General features: G+C 35.0%; 1 protein-coding gene across 4 annotated transcripts; it reads left to right on the top strand.

The window, feature by feature from the left end:
• Window positions 1-13,827: 13,827 nt before the first annotated feature.
• On the top strand, window positions 13,828-17,480 carry LOC110881977 (cytochrome P450 81Q32). 4 transcript variants are annotated; one of them, XM_035990725.1, is made up of 3 exons: window positions 13,828-14,068; window positions 15,419-16,392; window positions 16,639-17,480. In XM_035990725.1, exons 2-3 carry the CDS (start codon window positions 15,475-15,477, stop codon window positions 17,266-17,268), a joined length of 1,548 nt encoding a protein of 515 aa, XP_035846618.1. In that variant the 5' UTR covers window positions 13,828-14,068; window positions 15,419-15,474; the 3' UTR covers window positions 17,269-17,480. The 4 variants fall into 4 exon arrangements, with proteins under 4 accessions (XP_035846618.1, XP_021985787.1, XP_021985790.1 ...); XM_022130095.2 differs by having other exon boundaries at window positions 13,829-14,096; window positions 15,351-16,392; XM_022130098.2 differs by having other exon boundaries at window positions 13,829-14,096.
• The last annotated feature ends 1,350 nt before the right edge of the window (window positions 17,481-18,830 follow it).

The raw sequence follows: 18,830 nt of genomic DNA on the forward strand, positions 1-18,830 counted from the left end.
CTGCTGATTGATTAGGGTTTCGTATAAAAGCTTAATTAATCATCATTAATGAAAAACACACGAATCAAGAACCCTAGGGCGAATTCCAGAGCAGATTTTGAAGGTTTTCGAGGCATTCGAGCTTGCAAGAATCATAGGATCGAAGCACGGAACGTAGGAAAGAAGATAACTCGGGTCTTACCTCCCTTTTTCACTATTTTCGCGTTTTGTTACTTTAATCATGAATTCTTGTTTTGAAACTGATTTGTTTTCGTTAGACATGATGTTTCTTGGCTAGATCTTCGTAACTACCTAGACTAGATGATGGTTTAATTATTGTTTGGATCTTTTAAAGGTTTTTATTTGTTAGACTATGGATTGATTTCTGAAAGTAAAGTGTTCTAGATATTCTGATTTGGTGCTTATGCATACTTGACAATTGTTTTATAACTACTTGTTACTTCATATGATCCTTGGTGACGGTCTTTATCACGTAATAGGGTTATATTAGGGTTCTTGATTTAGGTGAGTGTCTATATCACGTTATAGATCATTAATCCTTTAGGGCGAAAACGCGTAAGTAACCTTAGAAGTAATATTTGGTAATTTAATAAGATCAAGTGTTCTGCTTAGCTTGTCGCTGAGAGGCTCGAGTTAGTTATTAGGTCGCGGTGCAATATATAGCTAAATTAGATTTTGAGAGAAGTCGAGGTTAGTTCCCTAATTGCAGTTGTGTCTAGTAAACCAAGTCAGAACCTAGAACTGCCTTAGATTATCGCGCTGAGAGGTAGATAGTCATATTAGGGCACTTTTAGAATCGTTAGAGGACTGAGAGGAAATCTAACAGTCAGTAATCATAACAGCCTTGTAGGGTTTCCTAGGTTTCTTCCTGAGAAGGGTCGGGAAGTCTTAGCATTGAAATACCTTAAGGTTTAGTATTTAACGATTCCGGCTCCATACAACAATAAATCTGTTAAAAGTCCATTCATTGTCAAACCGGATTCATGTCTAGGTAGTCTTTAATCTCATCTGAATCAAAACCTTAGTTCTTCGTGCGTGCTTTAGTTAATTCTAATTTAATCACAATTTTAGGATTTTAGCAAAACCCCCCCCCCCCAAACACAATATTTGTTAGTCGTGTCAGTATTTAGTCTAAATTGAGTCGTTAACGTAATTCATAGAGTCCTTGTGGGTTCGACATCCGGACTTACTTTTCTGTGCTAGAGTCGACCGGTACACTTGCCGGTGAGTAGTTTAGTCTGGTTTAGGAGTCTAGATTTTTATTACTTGAGTCGTAATTTAGGGTAATTTTAGTTTAATTAGTTAAACTACTTTTTCCACATCAAGCATCATTAATCCCACTAAATCTAATGAAGCCAAAAGTGTTACCGAGTTTATCTTTTTTCCTAGGGATGTATGCATCGGTCATTGTTCCGAAGGCTGCAAAGATATCCCAAAGTAGGAAACTGGAGCAGTTGTCTGGCAGGTTGCGGACAAAGAATGTTGTCTCATAGGGTTGTCTGGTGGGTTTCTTTTGCTGTTTGTCTTCCTGAACCAGCCTTCTTCCTTTGTATTTTGCAATCTGCCATGGCTCCTCTCTTGTGCAATCTTCTCGTCTCGTGATGTCTTCGTATCTTCTCCCGTGGTTATCAAAAGTTTGGTAGTCATCGTGTCTCCACCCAAGGTTACTGAATGTTCTTCGCTCTCTCTCTCCATTCCTGATTAAAGTATCACCGCTAACAAAGACGCAAAGCTTTAAAAGGTTAATCAGATTCGTATCAGTCTAGCTAAACTATCAAGATAGCCGCGATCTATAACAGACCAACTAAGCAATCAAGGTCTAGACTCGAACGATGATAATCACAGGAGGTAATCGAGGAATAGGAGAACCAAAGTCCCGGGAGGCGAATGGAAGAATCAAAGGGATTGATTTAGGATGAAAGGTAGATGCAGATTAGCAACAGTAGGCCAATCGCGTCAATCCTCACACGCTAAACCGACTCTTCTCAACTTCGTCGAGCCACCGGCGACGGTTCGTTGTGTTTTCTGGCGATTTTTAGGGAGAGAGAGAATTTTTTCCGTTGGCGAGCAAGTATTCTTGTCTTAGGCGGCCGTATTTAGTCATAAAGGTCCATAAAACCCTTTGGCAGGGGTTATTTGACAGAAAAGTGCATGAGGGGCTTTATGAGAAGTTATATAACACGAGAGTGTAGTCATAAAACCTCATACCCATTATTACTTAATTATTAATTTTCTATTTTTTTCATTTAATCTCTAATTTATTTATAAAAAAAACAGTTCTATTAAATTTAAAAAAAAACATTACAATATTTAATAAAAACAATACAGTTAAAAAAAACATTATATTTAATCTTCGTCTTCATCGTCGTTGTCTCCTTCTTCCTCTTCGTTTTCTCCGTCATCCAAACCTTTGTCTTCAAGGTTCCCAACTTCTAATTCTTCTACTTCTTCTTCCTCGGAGTCTTCTTAGACGTCGACATCGTCTCGAATTGGGCGAATCTCCCAAACATGCTTGACCAAATCCGCCTTTAGCGCGTTATGTATTTCCTTATAATGCAATAGTTGACCATTTAAGATTATCTCTTTCATTGTTGCTTGCGTTCCTTCAACGACATCTTCTTGGAAAATACTTTTGGCATATTGTTTTTCCATCGTCTTCTATAATCATATTATGCATTATGATGCAAGCATACATGACCATTCTAATTTTTTCCTCATTCCACATACGACAAGGAGTTTTTTTTCTAATAAAACGCCATCGTTGTTGAAGAACCCGAAAGCACCTCTCGATTTCCTTTCGCGAAGACTCTTGTAGTTTTTTAAAATATTGCCTTAAGAAAACTTTTCACAATATTTGAATACTCCAGGTATATATCATCGCCAAAATAGTATCCATGCTCGAAGTCGTTCCCATTTGCATGAAACCCGGCTTTCGGTATCGTGCCTGAAATGTAACCCTTTAGCAATAGTGAACACTCGAAGGTATTAATGTCGTTCATTCACCTGACAAGACCAAAGAAAGCCGACCAAACCCAAAGGTCGTATGACGCAACCGCTTGTAAACCAACGTTGGTCCTTTCTGGTCACCGCATGTATGTTGACCTCGCCATGCAGTTGAACAATTATACCAACGCCATTGACGACAGTCCAAACTACCAATAATGCCGGGTATTCCATGTTTTTCTAAATGCACCTCGTATATTTGTTGAGGTCGTTCCAAGTCAGATTTCTCAAGTAACGTATTCCATATAACTGACATATACCTAAAAATTAAAAATATATACTCGTATTTTATTTATCTGTATTGTACTTTAAAATAAAATTAAATATATAAGAGTGAGTAAAAATATACCTAAGCAGAAATGTTCGACGCTGTCGCGTGTTGTTTTCTCCCCCATCTTCAAATAATCGTCATTGATGTCGTACATGTTTCCGTAGGCGAGTATACGTAACGGGGAAGTTACCTTTTGAATTGAGGTGAATCATAGATATCCTCTCGCATCCCTTCTTTGCTTGAAGTAGTCATACTTAGCTTCTAAATCATCATTAATGCGCAAAAATAATCTTTGGCTCATCCTAAACCAGCGCCTAAAAACATCGGAGTCGTGAACGGTGTCGGATCGAAATAATATTTCATTAAACGTTCGTTTGCGGCTTCATGATCTCGCAAAATAAAAGTGCGCCTCAAAATGGGGCGTGGAGGAGAACGACTAACGTGTTGCATGGCTTAAATCGCGAGGGCACATACACTCGTAACCTCTTCTTCCTCCTTCGTGATTTCTTCGGATGAAAAAAATATTCGCTAAAGATCGGTGAACGAATCTTCCGATGATAACGAGCCCATTTTAGAAGTATTATTTCTGTAAGAATATGGAATTAGAGGGTGTTTTTGAGATTTGGTTGAGTGTAAGACCATGTGTGGTGGTAATGCCCATACCCTTCGGCGTTTTTGCGCCATGTGGCAGCCTAGTTAGCAATTGGGCATTATGGGGCGTTTTCTAAAATGAGTGTAGTGGGGATGTGGGCATTATGTTAAAAGGGGTGAAAGAATTAATAAATTAAAAAACCATAAAAAAAGTGATTGGCCAAAGAAAAAGAAGGTTACATGTGATTGGCCAATAATATCTCCATCATGTTTTTTATTTTGCACGCCCCAACCAAATTGTTGAAGAAAAACGCCCCCATGGGTGGTGTGCGGGCGTTTTTGAGTCAAAAAACGCTCAAATACTGTCCCACTACGATGGTCTAAAATGTTAAAGATTAGTTGGATATATATAGAGATTTTAGGAAGAAAATATTTTTTTAAAGAATATGACCGTTCAACAGTCATAATTTTGAGAGTTAACTACACAGATGGACCCTATGGTTTATAGCTAGTTTCACCTTTGGGTACTAACTTTTTTTAACAGGTTTAGGTTTTATGGTTTCAATTTTGTAACACCTTTGGGTACTAACACCAAAACTAGTTAATTTTATCAATATAATGACTAAAATACCTTTCCATTTTTTTTAATTTTATCAATGTAACACCTTTGGGTACTAACACCTAATTTTATTTAAGTTTAAATCTATTTTTTAAAATCTATTTTTTTTATTTTCATCTTTTTATTATATCTCTTAATTAACATAAAATCTATTTATTTTTTTTATTTTTATCTTTTTATTAAATTTCTTATTTAACATAAAATCTACTAGTTACACTAATTTTTTTTTTCATTTACATTTTACAACTTATAAGGTTTCCATCATTACAAAAATATGGTATATTATAAGTTAACGGTCAAAACCCAATTCAGTTATGACCAAACTAAATATGTTAACAATAAATTATTTTTAATAGTTATTCATTACAAAATATGGTATATTATAAGTTACCGTTAAGAGTTTATTATTTTCTATGTTTTATACCTTTTTATTGCTATTACTAGATTAATAAATTAGGGAAAAGATCAAATATGAAGTTTATTTTGGCTAGAAAAGATAGGAAGCAATAATAGAAGGACACGTGGCAAAGAATAAAAATAATAAGAAGGGCATTTTAGTCCAACACAAATTAGTTCATCCCACCCCCACACCACCACCACCACCAACACCTCCGCCGCCGCCACCACTCCACCGCCCACCACAACCGTCACCGTCATCCTCCCCCACCACCACGACCATCTTCCGTTCTTCTTCAATTTTTTCCTTTATGCAATAATCGTTACGGATTTGGTACATAATTGAATATAAGCTCGATTTCGATCTCCGATTTCCGGCGAGTTAACTGGGCTGGAACAACAGAGTTTCGATCTCAGAAGGTTGAAGTCGTCCCTACCGCCATCGGAGTTAATGCTGAAAGTCTTGGTGAGAATGATGATATTGCGTTTTACGGTTTTCTTCGAAGTAAATTGATTTGTTTGTTCACATTGTACTCATACATTTTTGTAAAAATTGAATTACCTTCAATAACACAAACTACCTAATTTGAAGAATCAGCAGAAGCATGTGAATGTTTTTTTTTTTTTTTTTTTTTTTTTGAAAAGTAAACTTCATTCACAAACCGATCGACCCAAACCGGGCCGACCAAAAAACTACAACCAAGAAGAAATTACATATTTACAAACGCACACCAATCTTTCCACTCGATCCCTTTGTGTTTTGATCTATTTGACCACCAAAGAAACCCCAAAGCTTTGGTCTCGCTAACTAAACTATCTATTTTCACAGCTTTATCAGAAAATACCAGATTGTTTCTCGCCCTCCAAATGCACCAGCACGCAATTCTAAGAATACCTTGAACCGCAATCTTCTTCATCTCCGACCCGTTAATATTTAAATGAAAATCCAGCAAATCATTAATCGTGAAAGCAAAAATACTCGGGATTTTACACCACGTGCTAATACCGTTCCACACATTAGCCGCAACGAAGCAACCAATGAACAAGTGGTCAGTTGATTCCTCATCTGATCCGCACAAACGACATAATGAATCTCCCACCTGGATATTTCTTCTTCTCAACGCGACACACGTAGCGATACTATCCAATCCCAATCTCCAAGCATGGATGTTGATTTTTGAGGGAAGCCATTTACACCATTCCATTTTATAATCATTTAAACTAGGAGTGTCTACTCGAAAAAGCTTTTTAACAGCTTTGACAGAGAACGTACCTGCAGAATCCGAAACCCACTTCCAATTATCACAGCCAGCCGAGATCTGCAAGTTGTTCAGAATTGACTCCAGCTGTAAAACGTCATTCTGCAGCCTAGAATCGACCAGCGCCGCTTTCCATTTCCATTTGAATCTCTGACCAGCGGTATTATGGGAGAGCCGGTCCGATACGCGACATCTTTTTTCCGACTCCAGTCTGAAAGCCTCCAGGAATAGCAATTTGAGAGGCTCCGACGTTGCCCAGCTATCTAACCAAAAGGCTATATCGTTACCATCTCCTAACTCTCCCCTCAAAAAACTACAGAGAGTGGAGTTCCCAACTTTAGTTCTAATAAATACTTTCGCAATATTATTCCAAACACCAAAGAAGGTCTTCTTAATTGGGAGGCATTCCCATCCAACTCGACTATAATGAAACGCATCAATAACACGTTTCCAAAGATTATTTTTTTCCGTTTTGTATCGCCATCCCCATTTTGAAAGACGCGAGATATTGGCCTCCAAAAGTTTATTTAGACCTAACCCTCCTTCTTTAACATGCCGAGACACCCGATCCCAGTTCACCCAATGCATTTTCCTTCCGTCGGAAGAACCCCCCCAAAGGAACTTTTTAATCATGCTCTCCAAATCCGAAATGACCTTTTTGGGGGCTTTATAAAGCGAAAAATAGTAGCATGGGATACATTCCAGAACCGCTCTAATGACAACCACCCTTCCACCAATAGATAATAGATGAGATTTCCAACTCGCAAGTCTAGCCCGAAAGACATCATAAACCGGTTTCCAATTGCTTATACGGTTCATGTTAGCTCCCACCATAAGACCAAGGTACTTAAAGGGCGTAGAATCCGGCTTACATCCCACTTCGGAGGCCATGTCTTCGATCTCTACGTTATCAACTCCAATGCCATAAAGATTAGATTTTTCAATGTTAATTTTAAGGCCCGAACATGCGTAGAAGCATCGGAGAATTCTTACTAAGTTATCCACTTCAGATTTAGACCAATCACTCATAACAATGGCGTCGTCCGCGTACAAGAGATGGGAAATAACTGGACCGTTATTAGGTAAAGCAATACCTTTTAACAATCCCGATTCTTTTGCCCGATTAATCATACAGGAAAGAGCTTCCATCACGACGAGGAATAAGAAAGGTGATAACGGATCTCCTTGTCTCATACCTTAGTAAGGAGAGATTGCGTTTTACGTTTTTTTTTCTTATTGGTATATATTGTTTCTAGTGGGTTTAATGGTGTTTGAATTAAAAAGATTAAATGTTAACTTTTGGGGAAATGAATTTGTTTTGTTTCTGCTATGCTCATTGGTTTTCTAAATGCAGACAGATTATATTTAAGATTTTTGGATGAAGAAAAGTGATTATGATTACCTTCATACTTTAGGGTGAAACATCAGTTTCCAAACAATTTTGACCATTTTTTATTAGTTCATTGCGTTTTAAGTTGCTATACCAAACTCTGTTGAATCAAGTCATTGTGTTTTTTAAATTTTTTTATAAAAGACTCAGCTCATTGTGTTTTACTTCATTATGTTGGATAACACAATAAAAAATCATTTTTTTTGTTTACTCTATAGCGTTTTTTAATTTTATTTTAGAAAAACATATTTTTTTTTGTGTTTTGACTTCATTGCGTTTTAGAAAAAACATAATTTTTTGTGTGTTTAATCCATTGCGTTTTAGAAAATCTTTATTTTTTTGTATTCTTAGTCCATTACGTTTTAGAAAAACACATTTTGAGGTGTTTTTAGTCCATTGCGTTTTAGGTAAAACACATTTTTATGTGTTTTTAGTCCATTGCGTTTTAGAAATAACACTTTCTTTTGTGTTTTTAAGCCACTGCGTTTTAGAAATAAGAGATTTTTATGTGTTTTCTAGCCATTGCGTTTTAGAAAAACACATTTTTAAAGTGTTTTTAGTCCATTGCGTTTTAGGTAAAACACATTTTTATGTGTTTTCAGTCCATTGCGTTTTAGAAATAACACTTTCTTTTGTGTTTTTTAAGCTATTGCGTTTTAGAAAAACACATTTTGAAGTGTTGTTTGGTCCATTGCGTTTTAGAAAAACACATCTTGAAGTGTTTTTAGTCCATTGCGTTTTAGGTAAAACACATTTTTATGTGTTTTCAGTTCATTGCGTTTTAGAAAGAACACTTTCTTTTGTGTTTTCTGGCCATTGCGTTTTACAAATAAGACATTTCATTGTGTTTTTGGTGCATTGCGTTTTAGAAAAATGTCATTTTTTAGGTTTTTTTTTTCATTGCGTTTTACGTAACTGGAGGTTTTTCTATTGCGTTTTACGCAACTGGGTTTTTAATTTTTTTTTTTGAAAATATAGCAATAGTATACTCGTTTTAAAGATAAAAAAACGTTCGTTTTTTGGTGCAATTTTTATAAAAAAATAATGTCGTATGAAAGAGTTATTAACGTTTAAAAAATGGGGGGGAATTGGAGGAGCGAGAAACTATTGTCTTTGATTGATTAGAATGCCCCTATTCCCTAAACAAACTCACGCGCCTCTTTTATTCCCTTCAATTTCTATCATTTAATCTTAACCCTTGATTAACTAAATGGATGGTCAAGATCACTTCCTAGCCTTCTTAGTCAAATAAACTTTCTATTGTATCTCCACCTAATTAAATTATTAATTTTATTGTTATCAATTGAATACCGTTTTATTTCCTGTCAACCAATTTTGTTTTTTTCATCATTTTAATTCCAGCTTTCAAATAATTTGAAAATTTTGATTGTTTTAATAAATTTTGTGAATCAAGCAATATTTATTTATGTTGTAATAGGAAGTATAGGTAACAATTTCGTCAAATATTAATTCCAGCTTTCAAATCATTCAAAGATTTCAAATAGTTGTGTCACATTTAATTCCAGCTTTCAAATAGTTTTAAATTTTTTATTTTTAGTACACTTTGTAAATCAAACAATATTTATTTAAACGGTTACAGGAAGTACAGAAAACAATTTCGTCAAATATTTATTTACACTGTAATAAGAATTTAAAATTTTGATTTTTTCGTACATTTTGTGAATTGAACAATACTTATTTACACTGTAATAAGAATTCTAAAATACATATGAATAAATTAATTATGTATATAATAATAGGATTCATAAAAAAATAAATAGATTTCATGTTAATTAAGAGATATAATAAAAAGATGAAAATAAAAACATAAATAGATTTTGTAAAATTGATTTAAACTTAAATAAAATTAGATGTTAGTACCCAAAAGTGTTATATTGATAAAATAAAATAAAAAAAAAAACGGAAGAGTATTTTAGTCATTATATTGATAAAATTAACTAATTTTGGTGTTAGTACCGTGTTACAAAATTGAAACCATAAAACCTAAATCTGTTAAAAAAAATTAGTACCCAAAGGTGAAACTAGCTATAAACCATAGGGTCCATCAGTGTAATTAACTCTAATTTTGAAAATATAAACTTTCCCGCCGTTATAATCTACACGGGAAACAAATTGTTCTGTTTTTCTCGTTCTGTAATAAATAAATATAAATATGTTAAACATAACTATAAGACTGTCTCCAATGCAACGACCTGTATTTACTACATGCATCCTAGTCATCACTGCCATATCAGCTTTTTACCCATTCTTCTCATATGCATTCTCTCTTCTCTTTTTAACTCCAGCACATCTTTCTCATATGCATCATCTCTCTACCACATCATCTCTCTCATATGGCCCTACCATTCTCTTACATTTGGTTGCACTTCCTCACCTAGAAGTCTTCCACTTCATCACTCACTCCATTACATCCTTCCCACATGCTGCCTCCACATCGATAAATGCATCCCCTTCACTTGAAGCATTGGAGGCAGTCTAAAATTTTAATGAGACTAATGCTCTACATTCTTTCTTTTAAATGGACATTTGTATTGATTTTTGTTGTGTGTTTTCATTGTGGGTCAACTTTTTAAGTATATATATTTTAGCTAAAAATTAAACAATAAATTTATATATTTACAGATTTCCCTTAAATGTGGGAATTTTAATTACTCCTAATCAATACGTTTGTTATCTATATATAATTAAAAATTTAGTTATATGAACTATTTTACAACCTTCATTAATGAGACTCTTAAATACATGAGACTCTTAAATACATTTTTTCTTCAAATTAATAAAATTAATATTATAATTGTAACAAATTAGACTTAAAATAAAATTAAAGATAACGTAACTGAATTAATGGAATTAAAGGAATTTTAAAGGAATTAAAGGAATGAAAAACTTTAAACATTTACTTTAAAATATATACGTGTGTTATAGAATTAAAGGAATTTTAAGAACAACTATTCATCTCCTTTTGTTAGACTTAAAATAAAATTAAAGATAACGTAACTGAATTAATGGAATTAAAGAAGAAATTAGAATTACAATAATTAAAGATAACATAATTGAAATAATAGAATTAAAGTAACTGAATTAATGGAATTAAAGGAGAAATTAGAATTACAATAATTAAAGATAACATAACCGAAATAATAGAATTAAAGGAAATTTAAGAATAACTCTTCATCTCCTTCCATCATTTGGTTGACCCCAAGTCTCAATATATTCTTCCCAATATCAACTTTTTTACAACCTTCACTATGAGCCTCTTAAATATATTTGTGTCTTTCAAGTTGTAATTGCCCATTCTTAATCAATAATTCCCTTTCCCATGCATATAAATACCTTCGATTGTCTTCTCATATTAGTCTAAACTTTTCATCTTTCTTGCAAAATGAGAAATTTCAGTTTTGCAATTTTATTCATTACTACCATAACATGCATTGTTCTTCCACATTTTCATGGAAGATTAGCGATGGCTACATGCACTCAAGATGGATCAGAGCGTTGGGGTTATGTTCAAGTCACACCCGGTAAGATTCAAAAATTTATTTATTTATTTTTTAAGAAACTAAAGGCTACCCACTTTTAAAGATTGGGTTTTTTTTAACTTCTTGAGTGAAAACAGGGGCACACATGTTCTGGTGGCACTATAAAAGTCCGTACAGAGTTCATGAACCAAAAAAGCCATGGCCAATATCTATATATACTTATACTTAAAAATTTAGTTATATCAACTTTTTTACAACCTTCATTATGAGTCTCTTAAATACATTTGTGTCTTTCAAGTTGTAATTGCCTATTAACAAGGGGCCAGAAATAAACAAAATTTGACCCGTTTCTAATTATCCCTTTCCTGTTTCTCACACCTTAAAATGTAACCCCTAACTTCTCGGTTTCACTCTAATAAAAGTAAGCGACTTATCATTTTCCCATAACAATCATCATTTAATTTTGTGTTAATTAATGTTGTCCATTCCAAAAGACCATCTAAATGGCTTTATAAATCTTTGTCCATATTGCAGCCCATACCCGCCTTCTCTCCGACAACCTATAACCGCTCTGTCTACACGTGTGGCCATGGCAAGGAACGATTCTGTTGCTAGGTATTCAGAAAAATAGACCACACTAGAAGCCATCTTGACCCACGGTAGAAGAAACAAGCATCACATGGTATGCCCTACAAACTAGATTGTATATATAGAATATTCATTTTAAATTATGTATCTTTATCGAAATCGAAGAGTAAAGGACAATATATCTCTATATCTATACATAATATTAGGGAGGACGCATGACACGATTCTAGCCTCCGTAATTTGTTATCTCGACCGTCTCTTTTATAAAATTATAATGTTAAAGAAATATATACTTTTAAATTTAATATTAACTTAACTATATATGCTAAATATTTAATTATGGATAATTATAATATGATTACCCAAATGAGTTTATATATTTTTTATTTTTATCTTAAGTTAATTAATTTAACTGTGTTAAAAGGATACTTGAAGAATTATTTACAAAGGTAACCCAATAACCAAAAACGCGTTTAGTGGGATCTTGGTGCTAGATTTTCTATCATACATTTTGGGTTAGACAACAAGATTGCCACTAAATAAATATGGATGTTTTTGATTAGTTAAGACTCAAAAAGAATCATATGTTCAATATATATATACATTCATCCTTTTATGGTATTATTATAAATCAAGAAATGACTTCCTGACAGGTTGATTGTTATTACATATGATCATACAATTTTCATATGCATGTATGAGTTGATTGTTATATGAAGGCACAAGTTTATTTTTTAATACATTAAATCAAACATCTATTTGGACTTACATTCGTATGTTAAAACCTAACAGTCAGTTTACGAGTTTGACAGACAATAACCAAATCCAAATTCGTATAGTTTGTGACGACCAAGCTGACCCCACACGGTTGTTGGTTGTATCCACATCACATAGGAGGACTATATTGCGGTTGAAAAAAAATAATGTTTTTTTTAATACTGAAATCTATTTTTTAATACGGAATTCACATTTATATATATTTATAAATATTTTTTAACAGTTATAAATATTTATAAATATTTTTTAATACCGAATTCACATTTTTAATACCGAAAAAAAAGTACTGTTTTTTTTAATACCGAATTGACGTTTATAAATATTTATTGAAAACACAAAATGTAATTTAAATATTGGGTAGATAAAGTGTGTACGTAATTCGTGGCGAACCAAGAATATGTAAACGTTGGTCATTTTGGTTAAGGTCAAATCAAGTTTGCATTAGAATGTAATATACACTTAGGATATGTCATTTTGGATAAGCACAATATTGGTTATCATTTTTGAATCAAATGGTTAAAGTTTATAGTTATGCTGGTAATATATGTAGTGTGCTGAATTCACCTGTCGTATTGAAGTCAAACGCATACGCAATAGCCAAGAGTGGTTCAGGCTGACATGTGGCGGTGGGAATTGCATGAAAGGTGTGGGGGCGTGAAGACAACGATATGTGGTGTGATGGGTGCGAAAACCCCGTTGTCTTCCCGAGAGGAAGGTTTGTTTCTAAAAATGTTTAATTGCACCGGCCGTGTCAGACGTCTTACCACGAACAAACAATAGCTATTATGCATGCCGTGCATCGCACGGGCTTTCTCCCTAGTAATAAATAAATAAAAAGTAATAAGTGTAGAAATCTTGTAATTAATGTTTAATAATAATAACCACAAAAGTCTATAAATAATAGGAGAAACTCCAAAGTATTTCTCACATACAACATTGTTTTCCTCCTCTCCTCTTCCGGTTCAATCAAGATGAAGGCAATGTCACCTCTCTAGTGATCTTTTGGCACACAAGTACACTCTTACAAGTGAGTATTCACCTTGCTTTTCAATTTTCATGCGCAAAACAATAACTAATGTTGTTTACGTTTCAATTTAATCGGCAAGCTAAACCGCTTTTGCTAGTTCGGTCAATCGGACAGATCAATAGAGCTAAAACCAGTTTTGTTTGACAGGTTAAACCACTTTTTGTTAAAAAGAATATTCAAACAATCAACCAAGCCAAATAAATATTAAATATTAAACCGGCCGAGGCATCTATATTTACTATTCCAGATTCCAGATACCAACCATATTTTTTATTATCTATATAACATAAAATATGCATATAAATCAAAGAATAAAGATACCATTATGTGATTAACATTAATTAATTAAATCACATATTATTTATTATCTTCTATCTGAAAGGCAAATGTGGGTGCCTTTTGGTCCCCATCTAACTCATTTGGTCCCTCTCTTCTTTTTCGTCGCCTACCACCACGTGTGTTCTTCTTCAGGTTGTTTGTGTCCTGCTAACGTGTCTTCTTCTCTGAGGTTTTCTTCCAGCTTTTTCACTAATTACAACATCAGGATTCCAGAACACAAGAAATCATCCCCTTTCACTAACCCTAGGTCCAGTTCCACAATTTTTCCTCTACAATCCCAAGTCGTGTAGAGGGGTTCAAAGTTGCAGGTAGCTAGGAGCTTTAATTTGCTGTCCAGTAAGTTTTGCTTTTAATTCATAGCCTAGGGTTTCTGTTTTGTTTATTATATCTTTGGGTTTTTTTTTCATCTTCTCTGCAAATTGACCAGCTTGAATGAAGTTGATGGATGCATGATGGTCTAAGTTGCATTATATTTATACATGTTATGATATTTTAAGGCTTTGTGTAATTAGGATTTAGGATTCCTTGAGCGTCAACTTAAGATTTTTTATGTTCAAACCCAGCAATTGGTTGGTGTTAAAATATCCATGAAAATATTTGAAAGAGTAAAATACACGGATAGTCCATGTGGTTTGGTAAAATTTCACTTTTAGTCCTCAACTTTTCAAAATTACACTCTTAGTCTTTGTGGTTTGACAAGTTGTTACTCGGATAGTCGCAAAGCGGATGGAGGTTAGTTTTTCTGGTTTAGTGGGTATGAAATGACAAAGACTATCCGAGTAACAACTTGTCAAACCACAGGGACTATCCGAGTAACCTTCATCCGCTTTAGGGACTATCCGAGTAACAACTTGTGAAACCACAGGGACTAAGAGTGTAATTCTGAAAAGTTGGGGACTAAAGGTGAAATTTCACCAAACCACGAGGACCATCCGTGCATTTTACTCTATTTGAAAAATATACAAGTAAGCAAGCATATAATACGCATACACAAGGGGATTTAAACTTTAAACCTTTATTAAATTTGTAAAGCACTTATTCTTTGATATGATATGATATATATAAAGCATATAAGAAAAAGACATTTTAGTAATTAAAAGAAAATTGTAAATTTCATATTTTCATATATATATGACTATGGTTGGATGCTATCGTGAGTCCACTTGAGTTTATAGTAGAAGATCGATGGACCAGGATTAATTTATTAGATGTGTATATACTTCTTCCCATTTTTGTTTGATAAAAATTCTGTAATATATTATCTTTGTTTCTGTTTCTTCTTAATTCGTTTTAAGTTTTTCTTTTCATTGTATCACGGAATCTTTGAGTTCTTGATTGTCGATTGACAATCACCTGGTGTGACGGGCTGTTCTAAATCTGTGCATGTGATACGTGTCTGCCAATGTGCAGATTCTGTGTTTCACATCATTAAAACTCAACACCAGCGATTTGTTTATTTTCGTTTTTGTTTATATTCGTACCTTCTAAATATTCAAAATCTATAAGCAATCTGTTTTTCTGTATGATCTTCCTTCATTAGGGGACTTTTAAGTAACGAAAGTTTAAAATCTCTTTTTACACGTTTTGCAGATCGAAATCCCCTCTCGACGCCTTATTCCCAAAGCTTCACTTTGTTTTTTTTTTCTTAATTTGATCAGAGATTTGAACGAAGAAAGCTTGGACGAAAATTAACCGTGGAACATCTTCACCAACAATGGGAGTTGAACTCAACCTCTGGATCACCCTACCACTTCTAACAGCCATATACATCCTAACAAAACACATACTTCACAAACTCAACCATCTTCCTCCAACTCCATTCCCAACCCTCCCTCTAATCGGCCACCTCCACCTCTTAAAAAAACCGCTCCATCGCTCACTCGCAAAACTCTCCCAAACTCACCGCCAGCCGGCTCTCTTCCTCCGCTTCGGATCCCGCAACGTTCTACACGTCGCTTCCCCTACTGCGGCCGAAGAATGTTTGTCCAAAAACGACGTAGTCTTCGCTAACAGACCTCACCTTCTCAGCGGCAAATATTTCGGTTACAACTACACCTCCTTGCCATGGGCGCCTTACGGCGACCACTGGCAGAATCTCCGCCGTATATCCGCGGTGGAGATCTTATCCAACACTCGCCTTGACTCACTGGCTGACATCCGTCTGGACGAGATCAGGTCGATGATCCTTAAGTTTTCTTGTAATAAAGATAATGGTCCAGATCATACAGTTAACTTGAGATCGGAATTTTCTGGGTTCATGTTTAATGTGATGACAAGGATGATGGGAGGGAAGAGGTTTTATGGTGATTTGGATGGTGGAGAAGTGGAGGAAGCTAAGAGGTTTGGTGATTTGCTTGCGGATACCGAACAGGTGATATCAGAGTCGAAGATATTGGATATGTTGCCGAATTTCCGATGGTTGTTTGCAGGAAAGTTTGAGAAGAGGTATGCGGCTGTGCAACAGAGGCGTGATGATTTTATGCAGGTTTGGATTGATGAGTTTAGAGCGGGTGGTTTGTGTGGTGGTGAAGAGAAGAAGAAGAAGAAGAAGACGTTGCTTGAGATTTTACTGTCTCTACAAGATGCTGATCCGGAGTATTATACAGATGAAATGATCAAAAGCCTTTCACAGGTATTATAAATAGTTATACGCGATACCATATCGCGTATACATTTGTGTATGTATTGTAGCGGATCCTGAACTTTTTTTAGTTGGTTCGTTTTAGTAGATTCTCACAATTTTTTTAACAAATTAGTTGAATCCAGTAAAAATAGATACACGAGCAAAGTTCACCAAACATTGTTTTGATATAACTATATTAAGACACAAAAAATAGCTAATTTTGTGATTTTCTTTTTTTTTTTTCGTTGGTGATAGGCTCTATTACATGGAGGAATCAATACATCGGTCGAGACAATGGAGTGGGCGATGACGCTTTTACTTAACAACCCGCACGTTTTACACAAGGCGCAAACTGAAATCGACAGCTTCGTAGGATGCGATCGATTAGTGAACGAGGCCGATCTATCGAAGCTTCCATACTTGCAGTGTATCATCAAGGAGACGTTAAGAATGCACCCAACCGCGCCGTTACTTCTTCCTCATGAGTCATCCAAAGATTGTGTGGTTGGTGGTTACCATATCCCACATGGTACTATGTTGTTCGTGAATGTGTGGGCTATACAAAATGATCCAAACACTTGGGAGTCTCCCGACATGTTTATACCCGAGCGGTTTGAAGGTAAAGAATCTAGTATTAAGGTGAAAGACGGGTTGACTATGATGCCGTTTGGGTCAGGGAGGAGACGTTGCCCGGGTGAAAACTTGGCTTTGCGTATTGTGGGGTTGGCGTTAGCGTCTATCATTCAATGCTTCGATTGGAAACGGGTTGGTGTGGAAATGGTGGATATGAGCGAAGCGGGTGGGTTTACCGCACCAAAGGCTGAACCGCTAGTCGCTAAGTACCAGCGTCGTTCGATTGTTGAGCATCTTCTATCTCAGATTTAGATTAGTTAGCAAGGTCCATGGAGTGGCTCGGTGTTGTTATTACAATGCATAACTTCTATAAAACATGGGCTATAATTTGTATTGTTGATGGACTGATATGTATTGGGTCAAAGAATGTTTGAGCTGGTAACTGGGCCGCACTTTGAATTATGTTTAGCCCATCAACTCTTGAAATATGTTCTTTGAAATATATTGGACCAACTTGTGCGTTAGGATGTTGTTATGATAAAACTAGTAACAAGGCCCGCGCGCGTTGCGGCGTGAGTACGTCGCAAACATTGAATGGATTTGTTCAAGTGTTAGGTGATGCGTTAACTATGCGAAAACGCGTGTTTCAACATATCTGATTGAACTCAATGTAACCTATATAAATATTGCGATTGGATCATAACGTAAAGTAAATTGAATCTATCTTGTACAATCATAACTTATTCTATAGCTTTGAAAAAAAAAGAAAAAAGAAACAATAATTGGACTCCACTCTGTTCGGAGCAAAATTTATGAAAATGTACATAAAATAAGTAAGAAAACGTATTATATTCAAAAAAAGGTATATCCAAATGTAGACCACCTTGAATTGATACTCGTTTCCAGAAAAAGTTTATGTCGAAACGTAGACACCCTTAAATTTATACGGATACGTACATAAAAATATGCACGGAAAAATAGTTTAAGTAAAAAAATGATATGGGTAAATAAAAGAAATTAACGAACGAATGTTGTCGAAGAAAATTTACATTAGTAAAAAGTTATGGGCTAAAAATGTCAATTGTTAAAGTAGAAGAATATTAAGGTTAGATAAGAGACTAAAATTGATTACTCCAAAAACGAAGGGGCCATAGCAAAGCTGAGAGGTTTGAAATGCAATATTGTAAAAGTCTATGGGGTAAGACAAAGCCAGTGGAAAACCCCACCGACTTTGTCTTTTAAGATAGTATAGAATAATAAAAGTGGCAGATCAAATCAAAGTTACTAACCTGAAAAAAATAGTTTGATTTTTTCTATGCTCTATTGGGCCTGGTGTATGGGCTTGGCCCGAAAGATGTTACCCCCACTTGATTTCTACACTCTCTTGTAGGGATGAGCATTTGGTACGGGGCATAGGTACTGAACTGTACCGGGTATATTCGGTACCGGTACCGGTTCCTATTTCCCCGGTTTTTTGGTACCGGTATCGGTGCGGTACCGATATTTACGGGTAAAACACCGGTAAATACAGGTACCAAACTGGTGTATTCGGTATCGGTACCACTTTTCTCCGTTTTTCGGTACCGGATCCGTATTTGCACATACGACCCATTAAAATAACATAAACCATTTTAACAAGTCGTAACGGGTCAAAACCTTTCAAAACACTTCCAAATCAAAATGTAAGGTTTAACAAACCATATTGCACAAGATCTTTTGCTCGTTTGGTTGTAAACTACATTCTATCTAATCTTCCGTTTAAACCATAATTTATGCTAGCTATATAATCATCCAAATTACTAGAAAATACTTGAACTCTCTAAGCACGAGTAAACTCATCATCAACAACCAAAGTAAGTACATAGTCCCCCACT

The sequence above is a fragment of the Helianthus annuus genome, chromosome 5, assembly GCF_002127325.2.
Source record: "Helianthus annuus cultivar XRQ/B chromosome 5, HanXRQr2.0-SUNRISE, whole genome shotgun sequence".
Taxonomy (NCBI): domain Eukaryota; kingdom Viridiplantae; phylum Streptophyta; class Magnoliopsida; order Asterales; family Asteraceae; genus Helianthus; species Helianthus annuus.